Source organism: Leucoraja erinacea, chromosome 43 (genome assembly GCF_028641065.1).
Source record: "Leucoraja erinacea ecotype New England chromosome 43, Leri_hhj_1, whole genome shotgun sequence".
Lineage (NCBI taxonomy): Eukaryota > Metazoa > Chordata > Chondrichthyes > Rajiformes > Rajidae > Leucoraja > Leucoraja erinaceus.
This window is the reverse complement of record NC_073419.1, coordinates 1,127,279-1,143,434: the sequence shown is the minus strand read 5'-3', so window position 1 is coordinate 1,143,434 and position 16,156 is coordinate 1,127,279. Positions and strand designations below refer to the sequence as shown.

Sequence of the window (16,156 nt, the reverse complement as noted above, 5' to 3'; positions counted from 1 at the left end):
CAGGTACTTTGGATCTGTCTGCACTAAGGAGGACACAAACAATCTTCCTGATATAGTAGTGGCCAGAAGACTTAGGGTGACAGAGCAACTGAAGGAAATTCACATTAAGCAGGAAATGGTGTTGGGTAGACTGGTGGGACTGAAGGCTGATAAATCCCCAGGGCCTGATGGTCTACATCCCAGGGTACTTAAGGAGGTAGCTCTCGAAATCGTGGATGCATTGGTGATCATTTTCCAATGTTCTATAGATTCAGGATCAGTTCCTGTGGATTGGAGGGTAGCTAATGTTAGATGAAGGGATTAACTGGTTTAGATTAAGGGATTAAAAGTAATATTAGCAAATTTGCAGATGACACAAAGCTGGGTGTCAGTGTGAACTGTGAGTAGGATGCTATGAGGATGCAGGATGACTTGGGTGAGTGGGCAGATGCATGGCAGATGCAGTTTAATGTGGATAAACGTGAGGTTAAACACTTTGGTGGCAAGAACAGGAAGGCAGATTATTATCTGAATGGTGTCACGTTAGAAAAAGGGGAAGTACAATGAGATCTGGTTGTCCTTGTACATCAGTCACTGAAAGTAAGCATGCAGGTACAGCAGGCAGTGAAGAAAGCGAATGGCATGTTAGCCTTTATAACAAGAGGAGTTGAGTATAGGAGCAAAGAGGTCCTTCTGCAGTTGTGCAGGGCCCTGGTGAGACTACACCTGGAGTATTGTGTGCAGTTTTGGTCTCCAAATATAAGGAAGGACATTCTTGCTATTGAGTGAATGCAGTGCAGTACAAGGTTAATTTACGGGATGGCAGGACTGTCATATGCTGAGAGAATGGAGCAGCTGGGCTTGTATACTCTATAATTTAGGAGGATGAGAGGGATTCTTATTGAAACATATAAGATTATTAAGGGAGGGAACACGCTAGAGGCAGGAAACACGTTCCCGATTTTGGTGGGCCACAGTTTAAGAATAAGGGTTAGGCCATTTAGAACAGAGATGAGGAAAAACACTTTTCATCCAGAGAGTTGTGAATCTGTGGAATTCTCTGCCTCAGAAACTCTGCCTAGTGGAGGCTGATTCTCTGGATGCTTTCCAAGAGGGAGTTAGATAGAGCTTTTAAAAATAGCGGAGTCAAGAGATATGGGGAGGAGGCAGGAACGGGGTACTGATTGTGGATGATCAGCCATGATCACAGTGAATGGCGGTGCTGGCTCGAAGGGCCGAATGCCCTACTCCTGCACCTATTGTCTATTGTCTATAATGAGTGGGGATCGTTGGTCGGTGTGGACTCAGTGGGCCAAAGGGCTTGTTTCCACACTGTATCTATAAACTAAACTAAATTAACTTGCTTTCTCTGACTGTATCTGAATTTGCCAATTCTACTGTGGGTCATTGGACTGTGATAGTTAAATGACTTAAATAAGGTGAATGATTCAGAACTGACGGCATAAAAATGCTGGCCGCTCCTAATGAACACTAACACTTTTACAATTCAGTATTAACACAAATACTTAATTAACACTAGCACGTTATTTAAACAGGAGGGCACAGCGGTGCAGCTGGTCGACCTGGTAGAGGTACAGTGTGGAAACAGGCTCCTTGTCCCACTAAATCCATTGATCTCACTGGTTCTCACTAGGTACAAGTGGCATTAAAGTAACATCTTCAAATCTCCCTAGTGGGAGACCGCTTTTCGGAGCTCCCGCAATGGCAACTTCACCCTCCCGAGTTGCGGGGTTGAAAGTGACCCGGAGCGGGGCCTTACATCGCCGGCTAGGCTTTAACGGCCGCAGGACTTGCCATCGCCCGCCGGGGGCTTTAACATCAGGAGAAGAATGGAACACAGGGGAGAGACAAGACTTTACCTTCCATCACAGTGAGGAGGAGATTCACTGTGATGGATGACTGTGTAAATTGTGTTGGTTATGTGTCTTGGTTCTTTTCTTCTTGTATGTATGACTGCAGAAACCAAATTTTGTTTGAACTTCATTGAGTTATTCATTTGAATAAATTGTATTGTATTGTATTGTAGATGCCCACAGTTTTATCTATTTATCTTGACAGGGTGGTGGGAACCTACAGCAATTCCTAAAAAAGTTGAAACAGTGGTTCTTCCCCCTCCATTCCCAAGTGGTTTTGACAATGCCATGGGAGCTGGTGTAACACAAGCAAGTAATAATGATAGGGGTGCATCAGTCAATGAACTGGGGTTGGGACATTTCTGGGTTAGAAATGTACACGTTCACACAAGTTATAGGAGTAGAATTAGGCCATTCAGCCCATCAAGTCTACTCCGCCATTCAATCATGGCTGATCTCTGTCACCTCGTCTTATTTTTGCCTTCTCCCCATAATCCTTGACACCCGTTTCCCCAATTGGGAAATATGAAGATTAGAGAGAAAGTGACAAGAGTGTTGAACTCAGTCCGCTGAGACCTCTGGGATGTCCCGGTTACCAACCATTTAAACGCCCCGTCCCATTCCCATCCTAACCTTTGTGTCCTTTGGTCTCCTCTATCGCCAGGGTGAGGCTGGACGCAAATTGGACGAACAGCATCTCATATTTTGCTTGGGTAGTTTACAACCCAACAGTTTGAACCTTGAATTCTTTAATTTAAAATAGCTTCTAATTATACTACTCTCCCCATTCCCCTCCCCTCCCCTCTTGTCCCCTTTCTCCACCCTAGTCATTTTACCATTTCCACAGTTCTCCACATTGTTTCCCTCTTGAGATCACACCTTCCCCGACCAGGCACCACCCGCCCTGAGGTCATTTCTCACCGGACTTGATTGGTCCTGGTTTGTTTGTTCATTTGGTTTTTTTTCCTTAACTGCCAAGATGGCGTGCAACGCAGGTGACTATTTGCGAGCCGGCCACAGAAGCAGATCTACAATCACATATTACAATCACTCCACACTCTTAAATCTCACTACACTGTAAGCGGTTCGATTGTAATCATGTATTGTCTTTCAGCTGACTGGGTAGCACGCAACAAAAGCTTTTCACTGTACCTCGGTACACATGACTTCAAGGTCAGAAATATCATCTCAGGCACTCACCTGCTGAAGGTGTCCAGAGTTCACAAGAAAGAGAGCTTGCTGTTCCGTGAAATTCATTCCCACAGAGGTTGTGGAGGCCACTTGAATGGATATTTTTAAGGCGGTGATTGACAGATCCTTGATTAGTAAGGGGTGTCAGACTTATGGGGCAAAGGCAGAAGAATGGGGTGGCGAGGGAAAGATAGGTCAGCCATGATTGAATGACGGAGTAGCCTTGATGGGCCGAATGGCCTAATTCTGCTCCTAGAACTTAGGAATATGAACTTCTACATCTACGACCGTGGCTGACAAAAAAAGTATAAAACTAACAGAGAAGGCGTATAACATTACAAAGATTAGTGGGAAGCCAGAGAATAGGGAAGCTTTTAAAGAACTACAGATGGTAATTAAATCGGCAAAATGGGGAGAAAAGATGAAATACGAAGGTAAGCTAACTAATAATATAAAAGACGATAGCAAGAGTTTCTTCAGTTATATACATAGAAACATAGAAATTAGGTGCAGGAGTAGGCCATTCGGCCCTTCGAGCCTGCACCGCCATTCAATATGATCATGGCTGATCATCCAACTCAGTATCCCGTACCTGCCTTCTCTCCATACCCCCCTGATCCCCTTAGCCACAAGGGCCACATCTAACTCCCTCTTAAATATAGCCAATGAACTGGCCTCAACTACCCTCTGTGGCAGAGAGTTCCAGAGATTCACCACTCTCTGTGTGAAAAAAGTTCTTCTCATCTCGGTTTTAAAGGATTTCCCCTTTATACTTAAGCTGTGACCCCTTGTCCTGGACTTCCCTAACATCGGGAACAATCTTCCTGCATCTAGCCTGTCCAACCCCTTAAGAATATAAAGAGGCAAGAGTGGACAGCTGAGCAATAATGCAGGAGAATAAATAATGGATAATGGGAAATAAATAAATGGCAGAAGGTGTTTTTGCATCAGTCTTCACAGTGGAAGACACCGCCAATGAAGTTCAAGAGAGTCAGAGTGTGGAAGTTAGTGGAGTGGCTATTACCAGGCAGAAGGTGCTTGGGAAGCTGAAAGGGCTGAAGGTGGATAATTTACCTGGGGCGGATGGACTGCACACTGGGCTTCTGAAAGAGGTGGCTTTCGAGATTGTGGAGGCATTGATAGTGATATTTCAAGAATCGCCAGAGACAGGAGTAGTCCCAGATGATTGGAAAATTGCCAATATTACCCCGCTGCACAAGAAGGGAGCAAAGCAGAATAGTGGGGACTATAGGCCGGTTAGTCTGACTGGTGGTTGTTAAGATTTTAGAATCCATTATCAAGGATGAGGTTACGGAGTACTTAGAAGTTGGTGGCAAAATAGGCGGAAGTCAGCATGGCTTTGTGAAGGCGAGGTCTTGCCTGACAATTTTTCTGGAATTCTTTGAAGATGTAAATAGCAGGACAGACCAAGGAGATTCAGTAGATGTTGTTTACCTCGATTCTCAGAAAGCCTTTGATAAGGTGCCACACGTGAGGCTGCTAAGGAAGATGAGAGACCACGGTATCAAATGGATATCATGTTGGCTGGATGGCAGAAGGCAAAGAGTGGCAATAAAGGGGGCTTTTACTGGTTGGCTGCCAGTGACTAGCGGAGTTCCGCAGGGCTTGGTGCTGGGGCCGCTACTCTTCACGTTGTATATTAATGATTTGGATGAGCGGATCGAAGGCTTTGTGGCCAGGTTTGCAGATGATATGAAAATAGGCGGAGAGGCAGCTAGTGTAGAGAAAGCAGGGACTCTGCAGAAGGACTTGGACAGGTTGGGAGAGTGGGCAGAGAAGTGGCAGATGGAATAAATGTGGAGTCATGCATTTTGGTAATTGGAATAAAGGCGTAGACTATTTTCTAAATGGGGAGAGAATCCAGAAATCGGAGATGCAAAGGAACTTGGGAGCGCTAGTGCAGGATTCCCAAAACGTTAATTTGCAAGTCGAATAGGTAGTAAAGAAAGCAAATGCAATACTAGCATTATTTTGAGAGGGCTTGTATACAAAAACAGGGAAGTAATGCTGAGGCTCTATAAGTCGCTGATCAGGTCGCACTTGGACTATTGCGAGCAATTTTGGGCCCCATATCTGAGGAAGGATGTGCCGGCTCTGGAGAGGGTCCAGAGGAGGTTTACAAGAATGATCCCAAGAATGAGTAGGTTAACCTACGATGAGCATTTGATGGCACTGGGCCTGTACTCGCTGGAGTTTGGAAGAATGAGGGGGAGATCATGGAAATGTACAGAATAGTGAAAGGCCTGGATAGAGTGGATGTGGAGAGGATGTTTCCACTAGTGGGAGTCCAGGACATTCTTATTGGAAGGAGATGAGGAGGAATTTCTTTAGGGTGGTGAATCTGGAATTCATTGCCACAGAAGGCTGTGAAGGCAAAGTCAGTGGATATTTTAAAGGCAGAGATAGATAGATTTTTGATTAGTCATGTGTCAGGTATTATGGGGAGAAGGCAGGACAATGGGGTTAAGAGGGAGAGATAGATCAGCCATGATTGAATGGCAGAGTAGATTTGATGTGCCAAATGGCCTAATTCTGCTCCTATCTCCTATGATCTTATAATCTTGTGATGATCCATGCCATGCGATACGAGTCTTGCTTTGGGTTTCGATCGGGTTTGCATTACAAAACTTACCGCAGAAACAAGTTGTCACTCACCTGCAGATAGCTCCAACATTTTCCATGACGTAGCATTGCCCGCCATTGAAGCAGTAATTTGGGGCCATGTCGCAGATGGACTTGCAGGACTTATTCTGCTTCAGATACCCCAGTTGGCACTCCATCCTGCCTTCGCCAAAGAAAAGTGGTGACAGACTAATGTCTGGTCTGGTCTCCGAGTCAGAGGTGTCAGTGAAGACGGTGAGGTAGGATTCTGAAATGAAGTCCAGGTTGGACGCCGTTTGCCTGGTGACATCTTCCTTCCTCACTAGCATGGTCTGTACCTTGGGAGAGACTGTGGTCAGTCGAAGTTCCTTCTCACTGGCCATTTCATCCCAAAAATGTAATGTGGCCAGTTCAACGCCAGAAACGCCACCATCAGGTGAAGGAGTCAGGGCAGGAAGTCCTGGCAAAAACTCTTTTGTGGAGTCCATGTTGAATGATGTAATGGACACATCTGGATCTTCAAGCGTGGCAAATTTATCAGAAGTGCCAACTGTGGCATCATAATCTGTGGGTAAATCGGAAGGCTCACTTGTTGTAAGGGGGAGATGGGCAGGGATGGTGCTCAGCTCAGACCACAGATGCATCTCCAGGTCCACCTGTGCATAGTCAGTGCTTCCTTCCATGCCCTGGGCTGGGAGGTCGGTAGCCTCTTCAAAGCTGACCAGCTTGGCATCCTGGTTCCCTTTCAGCATGGTGGTCCCTCTCATGAGGCCGAAGGTCTCTCCACTTCCCTCAACACCTTTAATCAGGCCCAAGCTGTTCGAAGGGTTGGCCAGGGTGAGCGGCTCTTCTTCTGAGATGCCCTCAGTCTTCCGGCAGCCTGGGCAGTCCGCGGGCTCCTCGATCGGGCGAGGGGAGGTGCCCAGTAACTCCGACGCAGACTGACTGCCGTTCGTTCCCAACTCCCAGTCCACCGCACTGATGCGAGCGCCAGAATCCTGTTCCTCTCCGTGAGCCTGCCCTTCCACTGACCTCGCCTGCAATCCACCCATCGGAGTCTGCGGCTCTCCTGGAGTTGGCCAGGCGGAGGTGCTGGGGGCAGTGGAAGCATTCAGGAGATCCTTAAGACGGGGAACATGCTGCACGACTGTCTGGGCCTCTGGAGTCGGGGAACCGGTGAGGACTGGGGAGCTCTGAGCGACTAGCGCGGCAGACGTGGTCTCGTCAGCAGGGGAAGGTGACACAGAAACATCTGATCCTGAAACAGAGAGAAATAAGAATGAGACGGGAGAGATAACAGATAAGTGGAACTCAGAACATAGGAGGCACAAACCCTTTGGCCCACAATGTCCGTTCAAACATGATGCCAAGTTAAACTAATCACTCTGGCGGCACATAATCCATATCCTTCCATTCCCTCAATAGCCATGTGCCTAAAAGCCTCTTACATGCCACTATCATATGCTTTCAAGTGAGAGCTAGATAGGGCTCTTAAAAATAGCGGAGGCAGGGGATATGGGGAGAAAGCAGGAACGGGGTACTGATTGGGGATGATCAGCCATGATCACATTGAATGGCGGTGCTGGCTCGAAGGGCCGAATGGCCTAATCCTGCACCTATTGTCAATTGTCATATCTGCCTCCACCACCATCCCAGGCAGCCAGTTACAGGCACCCAACAGCCTCTGTAAAAATATTTGCCCCACGCATCTCCTTTAAACTTTGCCCCTCTCACCTTAAAGCAATGTATTCTCGTCTTTATATTTTCACCCTGGGAAAAAGTTCTGACTGTCTACCCTATCTATGCCTCTCATAATTTTATATACTTCCACTCAACCCCCGGCATTCTGGAAAAAGCAGTCCAAGTTTCTCAAATTGTTCGTTATACTAATAGCCCCGATTAGAGGCAGCACTCTGGTAAACCTCTGAAAACATTTGACATACTGTGTTATGTCCAGACATCCATTTGAAGATGAGGGGGAAAGATTTAATAGGAACCTGAGGGGTAACTTTATTACACAAAGGATGGTGGGTTTATGGAACGAGTTGCCAGAAGAGGTAGTTGAGGCGGGTGCTACGTATCATAACGTTTAAGTGACATTTGGACAGGCACAAGGTTTATGGGCCAAGCACAGGCAGGTGGGACTAGCGTAGATGGGGTATGTTGGTCGGTATGGGCAAGTTGGGCTGCAGGGTCTGTTTCCACGCTGCATAACTCCATGTACATGTGCCCATGCAAAATAATGTACAGACAGAATTGAAAATACTCCAGAATATAATTATATATGATATGCAGATGTACAGAGGATGGAACCAGGGGCCACAGTTTAAGAATAAGGGGTCGGCCATTTAGAACGGAGACGAGGAAACACTTTTTCTCACAGAGAGTTGTGAGTCTGTGGAATTCTCTGCCTCCGAGGGTGGTGGAGGCCGGTTCTCTTGATGCTTTCAAGAGAGAGCTAGATAGGGCTCTTAAAGATAGTGGAGTCAGGGGATATGGAGAAAAGGCAGGAACGGGGAATTGATTGGGGATGATCAGCCATGATCACATTGAATGGCGGTGCTAGCTCGAAGGGCTGAATGGCCTACTCCTGCACCTACTGTCTATTGTCTATTGTCTATTGGAACAACTATTTTTGAAAAGCACTATGCACTTGTTGATCATAGTCATTGTGCATGTGACATCTGTGTCTATCTGAAATGGTCTGTAACAATAGCAAAGCCTGTGGATGCTGGAAATCTGAAGAGTAACCAAAAATACATTGGAGACGCTCAGCAGGTCAGACAGCACCTGCAGAGAATAAGAGGTTTAACATTAAAGTGCTCAGTTCATGTGGCATCTATAATTAATGAATGTCTTTTCTATATAATTAAAAGCAGAAAAATCCTGACATGCTCAGCAGGTCAATGAGCTCTGTGGCAAGCAGAACAGCTTTAACATTTATATCTTTCTTCAGCAATGTATTAGGAATAGAAGAAGTGAATGATGGCATGAATGAATGAATGAATGAATGAATGATTAAGTTTATTGGCCAAGTATTCACATACAAGGAATTTGCCTTGGTGCTCCGCCCACAAGTGATAACATGACATAGCGACAGTTAGGAATGACACATAAAACATTAAACAATAAAAATAAAACATTATTCATTAAACGTGAATTAAATAAAATACCAGAGCAAAAGGAGGCTACAGATTTTTGGTTATTGAGTAGAGCTACTACTCATGGAAAAAAGCTGTTTTTATGTCTGGCTGTGGCAGCTTTGACAGAACGGAGTCGCCTTCCAGAAGGAAGTGATTGAAAGAGTTTGTGGTCAGGTTGAGAGAGGTCAGAGATGATCTTGTCCGCTCGCTTCCTGGCCCTTGCAGTGTACAGTTCATCAATGGAGGGAAGGTTGCAGTCAATAACCTTCTCAGCTGATCGGACGATTCGCTGCAGCCTCCTCCGAATGTCGTGCTTGGTGGCTGAGCCAAACCAGACCACGATGGAGAAGGTGAGGACAGACTCTACGATGGCCGTGTAGAATTGGACCATCATTGCCTGTGGCAGATTGTGCTCTCTCAGCTGCCGCAGGAAGTACATCCTCTGTTGTGCCTTTTTGACCGTGGAGTCGATGGTAGCCCCCCACTTAAGGCCCTTGGAGATGATGGTTCCCAGGAACTTAAAAAACTACACAGATGTGACTGTGGTGTTGTTGATGGCAAGTGGGCTGAGTGTTTGGGGGTCCAAGATGTGCTTTCCCAGCCTCACATGCTGCTTCCTGTCTGTCAGGAAGCTGGTGATCCACTGACAGAGGGGTTCAGGCACAGTCAACTGGGAGAGTTTAGCAGGCAAAGCAGATCACTTCCAAAAGACGTGGTCTGCATTTATGGAACTATTACAAGCATAAGGTGCAATAATAAGTTTTAACATAAAGGCTACCAAGACCTGGAAACGGGGGGTATAAAATAAATTTTTAATATAAACACGGTTGGTATATCCTTTTTTGCGGAGTTTTGTGTTACAATAGAGCGATTGATTTTTCTTTCTTTTTTTTTTTCTTTCTAGGGTCTTATTTCTTTTCTTTGCTTCCTTCTCTAATTCCTTCCCTAAGGGTTTCTCTTTTCCCAACACTTTCCTGCACCTTCACGATTCTTGCTTACTTTCCTTACTTCTTTTATTTCTATCTTTTTTAAAGCTCAAAAAATGAAGTGGTACAACATAATGTAATAAGATATATGCGATGTATTAATGTGATTTACTGTACTGCTAATAAAAATAATTTTTTTTTAAAAATTAATAAAAATTGGGAGAGTTTGTAGTGTAGTAGCTCTGGCACAATGGTGTTGAATGCAGAGCTAAAATCAACAAACAAAATCCTCGCATAGGTCCTGTAATGAGTCTACTCGAACACACATCAAGATACTACACATGTTTACTAAATCTGCTTACAGCAAGGATCTGCAGACATTACATCTCCGAGCTGCTACTACTACTGGCTAGTGTAAGCAAGCTCTTGATAATATAAAGCACATAATAGGTGGAGTCACTACTAACATACACTGTAGTTGGCTAGTATGAAATTGCCAATCTACATCCTTCCTTGTAGAAACAAAAGAAGCATTGGTGGCTAAGCAATATAGGTGGAATGTTAATAATACATTTGCAAAATTACACACAATCGCCATATCTAACGGGTGGCCTACAAACCCATCCAGCCCGTGTGTGGTACGAGTCTGCTTCACCTCCTTTCACTGGAGAAAATACCGGGGAGGGAAATGGGGAAATGACCGGGGTTAAGATCTCTGGGGTCGATGCAAATATGGATCTCCTCCTTGTTTTTCTTTGTTGCAACCATCATGGTGGAACCCAGACGGGTCAGTAACTTCTGCAATAACACCCATGGAGACCATGCTCTTGAGTTCATTGTGTATTCGGTCACGCATGGCACACGGAGCACGATGTGGCGCTCGGACCACAGGAGTGACTTTGGGATCAACAGCAATGTGGTATTTGATAGGAACTTGCCAAGATCATCGTTAAACAGTTCTTTGTATTCAGAGTAGCTGTTGAGTGGGCCCGTCAGCGAGACAGAGTTTGTGGATCGCGCGGCCAAAGTAAACCAGGCCTAGATCGTGACATGCAATGATACTGAGCAAAGTCTCCGAATCTCACTTAACAATATAAAACTGTAAGGTACGGGTCTGTTCATCAATGGTGCACTTTAAATCAGCTTGTCCAAGTGGGTGTAGAACTTCTCCCCCGTAAGCCCGAAGCATTGCGGAGGGCTTGTCAATATGTTCAGCATTACAGATTTTTTTTAACTCTCTTAATGAGATGACGTTGCATTTGGCGCCAGTGTCTACCTTAGCAATCAAAGGCCTGTTATTCACAAACATGGTTACCTCAGGGTCAAGTTGCTTGTTAGACGAAGGGAGGAGAGAGTGGATGGCAGAACTGGTATCTGTATTCTCTGAGAGCGGTGCGGGGGATGGCGTCAGGCTCTTGGAAATCATTATCAGTAAGCTCATGTTGAAGCAGGTGCAGGCTCGTCCTTGAAGCTACAGGAGTCACACACAGCACCGGCAAACGGCTAAGCAGACTTTCCCATAGGCAGCACGAGCAAAGCATGGTCTAGATTTTTTGCAGCAGACCCGGGAATTACAGACTTTGAACACCCATAGGCAGCACAGATTCATTGACGACCCATAGCATCTGGAAATAGATGCTGCTTTTGTAAGTCAGTATTACGAAGAAGCGAACAGCAGATTCCTCCAACAAGTTTAACTCAGGTGAGCTCATCCAGGGACAGCGTTGCTTGAGACTGATAAGATAAGTCTGTAAGATGAACACTATGCTGCAAATAGTGACCAAGGGGCACAGAGTCAGTGTGGGGAGACGTTATCTCAGAAATCCAACAAGCATGCTCTGCTTGTTCAAGGGTTAAGTCAGTATTACGAAGAAGCTCACCTCGCAGCTTGCTATCAAGCATTCCTCCAACAAGTTTATCTTGGGTGAGCTCATCCATTAAATCACAAAATCGACAGCGTGCAGCCATATGCTTCAAGTAACTGATAAAACGTTCAACTGACTCGTCGATCTGCTGTAAATAAACAAGCGTAGAACTTGGTCCTTTCAAGAATGTAGTTTGAGGGCAGGTCACACAGCTACCTGAACTTTCTGATCAAAACCGCAGGGTCGTCGATTGTCTTAACAGGGACTCTGACCTGAAAAAGTCATGTAATCGGCACGATTCATTGCTTCAGGTCCCGCCAAATTAAGCAGTACAGAGGCACACACCTCGGGCGGGTCATTGTGATGAACGATGCGAGCAGAATGAGTGTAGTCACGCTCAAAAAGACGCCAGAGTTCAGCAATGTCAGAATCAAAGATCAAAGGATTTTAACGGCAACATTCTAGAACAAGGGGTCACAGTTTAAGGATAAGGGGGAAATCTTTTAGGACCGAGATGAGGAAATCTTTTTTCACACAGAGAGTGGTGAATCTCTGGAATTCTCTGCCGCAGAAGGTAGTTGAGGCCACAGTTCATTGTCTATATTTAAGAGGGAGTTAGATGTGGCCCTTGTGGCTAAAGGGATCAGGGGGTATGGAGAGAAGGCAGGTACGGGATACTGAGTTGGATGATCAGCCATGATCATATTGAATGGAGGTGCAGGCTCGAAGGGCCGAATGGCCTACTCCTGCACCTATTTTCTATATTTCTATGAATTTGCCATGATGGAGATAACAAATACACAAAATAATCAAAAGAAAATAAAGCCGGATAAACATGAGCGGTGGGCAAGATTCACTCTCTGATACCATGAGTCAACTTGAACACACATCAAGATACAGCACGTTTATTAAATCTACTTACAGCAAGGGTCTGCAGACATTACATCTCCGAGCTGCTACTACTACTGACTAGTGTAAGCAAGCTCTTGATAATATGAAGCACATAATAGGCGGAGTCACTACTAACAAACACTATAATTGGCTAGTATGAAATAATCAATCTACAGGTCCCCTGGCGGTCTAGGTGCTGGAGGATGAAGTGCAGGCCCAGGTTGACTACGTCATCCACAGATCTATTGGCCCGATATGCAATAGTGTCCAGTGTCTGATATGTGTCAAACTGCATAGTGTCCAGTTCGTGACATTTTCCAGCTTGGCCAGCACAAGCCTTTCAAAGGTCGTCATGACTACAGAGATCAATGCGACAGGCCTGTAGTCATTAAGACCAGTTTTTTGGAGTACAGGGACAATAGTGGAGACTTTGAAGCAGGCAGGGTCAGTACAGGTTTGCAGGGACAGGTTGAACATGTCTGTTGACCAGTGCCAGTTGTTCGGCACAGAGCTTGGGAGTGGAGGGGGAAACATTGTCCGGTCCTTGAGATTTACGGCTTTTCTGTCTTCTGAACAGCCTCTCTACTTCCTCTATTTTTATTGTTGATGACGGAGAAGTGGCCAGATTGATGTGATGGTGGGTAGTGGACGAGGCTGCAATCTTTTGCAGTCAGGCTGTAATTGGGTGTTAAGTGGTGATTGGAGAGGGATTGGTGGGAAAGGGTCCAGTCTTTTCAGACTGGAGTCTTGCTTTAAGTAGGTATGAGGTGGTGATTGGGGAGGAATGGGTGTAGAAGGGTTCAATAGACAATGGACAATAGACTATAGGTGAAGGAGTAGGCCATTTGGCCCTTTGAGCCAGCACCGCCATTCAATGCGATCATGGCTGATCATCCCCAATCAGTACCCCGTTCTTGCCTTCTCCCCATATCCCCTGACTCCACTATTTTTAAGAGCCCTATCTAGCTCTCTCTTGAAAGTATCCAGAGAACCGACCTCCACCGCCCTCTGGGCAGAGAATTCTACAGACTCACGACTCTCTGTGAGAAAACGTGTTTCCTCGTCTCCGTTCTAAACGGCTTACTCCATATTCTTGAACTGTGGTCCCTGATTCTGGACTCCCCCAACATCGGGAACATGTTTCCTGCCTCTAGCGTGTCCAAGCCCTTAACAATCTTATATGTTTCAATGAGATGCCCTCTCATCCTTCTAAACTCAATTGCAGACAAACTCTTTGCAGACTGGGGTCTGGCTGTGTTGGTTGGGGAGGGGGGGAGGGGGTACCAGGTTTACGTTTCTGCTTGTCAAACCTGCAGTAGAAGATGGCCCTTCAACCCAATACGTCCTTGCTGGTTAAATTAAGCCATCTAGATTACTCGAGGGCTTGAGCTTTAGGGAGAGGTCCAGCAGTCAAGGGCATTATTCCTTGGAATGCAGGAGGATGAGGGGTGATCTTATAGAAACTTATATAAGATCATGAGAGGATTAGATCGGGTAAATGCAGTCTTTACCCACAGTTGGCGAATCAAGAACCAGAGATAGATTTAAGGTGAAGTGGGAAAGATTTAACAGGATCCTGAGGGGAAACCTTTGTACAGGAAGGGTGTTAGGATATGGAACAAGCTGTCAGAGGAGGTAGTTGAAGCAGATACTATCACAACTTTTAAAAAACATTTGCACAGGTACATAGACAGGATAGGTTTGGAGGGATATAGGCCAAACGCAGGCGGGTGGGACTAGTATAAATGGGGCATGTTTGGTCAGTGTGGACAAGTTAGGTCGAAGGGCCTGTTTCCATGCAGTACGACTCTTTGACTTTGCTTTCTAGAGTCACACAGCCGTACATCTTACTAAGCCCATGTTCCAGCATATCACCTCTACCCTTCCCAACTCTCAGTCTGAACTTTGAAGGATACAGCTCTTCAGGTGATGATCCAACACATTTTTAATGCGTTGAATGTATACTATGAGAGAAAGCAAATTCCCTTAACTTCCCTCTAATCCTTCTGCCAATTGACTTGGCAACCTTATACTGTATACCTTAAGTATTAATGAAGAGGAACTGCTTTTTTTTCTGTTCACCCAAGACAGATATCTTATAACTTTGTAAACTGGAATCATATTTTTTAAATTCTCCTTCACTTCAAAAAAAATCACATAGATTCTCCTAACAATAGTGCTGCAACCCTGGTGTAATGGGTGGCCGAGCTGCTGACTCATAGCACCACAGACGCGGGTTTGATCCTTACTTCGGGTGCTGTCTGTGTGGAGTTAGCACAATCTCCCTGTGACCGCATGCGATTCCTCCAGAGGCACCGATTCCCTCCCCGTTTCAAAATTGTACGGGCTTGCAGATTAATTGGCTTCGGTAAGCTGTTCGCAGTGTGTCGGGAGTGGATGAGAAAGTGGGATAACCTAGAATTTGCGTGATTCTGGAGATCGATGGACGATGTGGACTCGGTGGGCTGAAAGGCTTTATCTTTCTATGATTGAATATCCCCTCTTTATCTCCCCCATGCCCTCTCCAGTGACACTACGTCCATTGTAGTTGGTGGCCAAACAGTTCGAGAATGATCTCCCTGCTTTTATACCATGTCCTATAAATGCTGAGTATCCCATATATCTGAAGAAGGGTCTCGACCCGAAACGTCACCCATTCTTTCTCTCCAGAGATGCTGTGTGTCCCGCTGAATTACTCTAGCTTTTTGTGTCTATCTTCGGTTTAAACCAGCATCTGCAGTTCCTTCCCACACATATACTGTTTACCTTTTCTACCAGAAATGGCACCTCCAGTGAACAAGTGTTTATGGACATGTACTTTAGGATCTTACTATTTCTCAACACTTCTTGGTGTCATTCCATTTAACATGTAGTCCTTGCCTTGCGTGTCCTCATCAAATTCCTGTGGTGTCATTCTCAGGGCTTTTCACTGTGTCCTAGTTTGAGTCTCACCAGAGCTCTTCATAGCTGTAGTTTAACTCATATTCCCTGGTACAGTATTCCTCAAGTCATAGAGTGAAACGTGTGTGGAAACAGGCCCTTCAGCCCAACTTGCCCATACTGGCCAACAATGTCCCAGCTACACTAGTCCCACTTGCCTACACTTGGTCCATATCCCTCCAAACCCTTCCCATCCATGTACCTGTCTAAGAAGTGTTTCGGCCCGAAACGTTACCTATTTCCTTTGCTCCACAGATGCTGCTGCACCCGCTGAGTTTCTCCAGCATTTTTGTGTACCATGTACCTGCCTAACCATTTCTTAAACGATGGGATAGTCCCAACCTCAACTACCTCCTCTGGCAGCTTGTTCCATACACCCACCACCCTTTGTGTGAAAAAGTTACCCCTCGGATTCCTATTAAATCTTTTCCCCTTCACCTTGAACCTATGCCCTCTGGTCCTCGATTCCCCTACTCTGGGCAAGACACTCTGTGCATCTACCCGATCTATTCCTCTCATGATTTTATACACCTCTATAATCTCATCCCTCAACCTCCAACGCTCCATGGAATTGAGACCCAGCCTACTCAACCTCTCCCTATAGCTCACACCCTCTAGTCCTGGCAACATCCTCATAAATCTTTTCTGAACCCTTTCAAGCTTGACAATATCTTTCCTATAACATGGTGCCCAGAACTGAACACAATATTCTAAATGCGGTCTCA

At 45.5% G+C, this 16,156-nt stretch overlaps 1 protein-coding gene across 1 annotated transcript in view; it reads right to left on the bottom strand.

Annotated features, from left to right (window-relative positions):
* LOC129714869 (uncharacterized) overlaps positions 1 to 16,156 on the bottom strand; it is a 74,343-nt gene that overhangs the window by 48,290 nt on the left and 9,897 nt on the right. Inside the window, exon 2 of the mRNA XM_055664707.1 lies at positions 5,721 to 6,924. Coding sequence (XP_055520682.1) covers positions 5,721 to 6,924 — 1,204 coding nt within the window. The remainder of the gene's footprint in view (positions 1 to 5,720; positions 6,925 to 16,156) is intronic.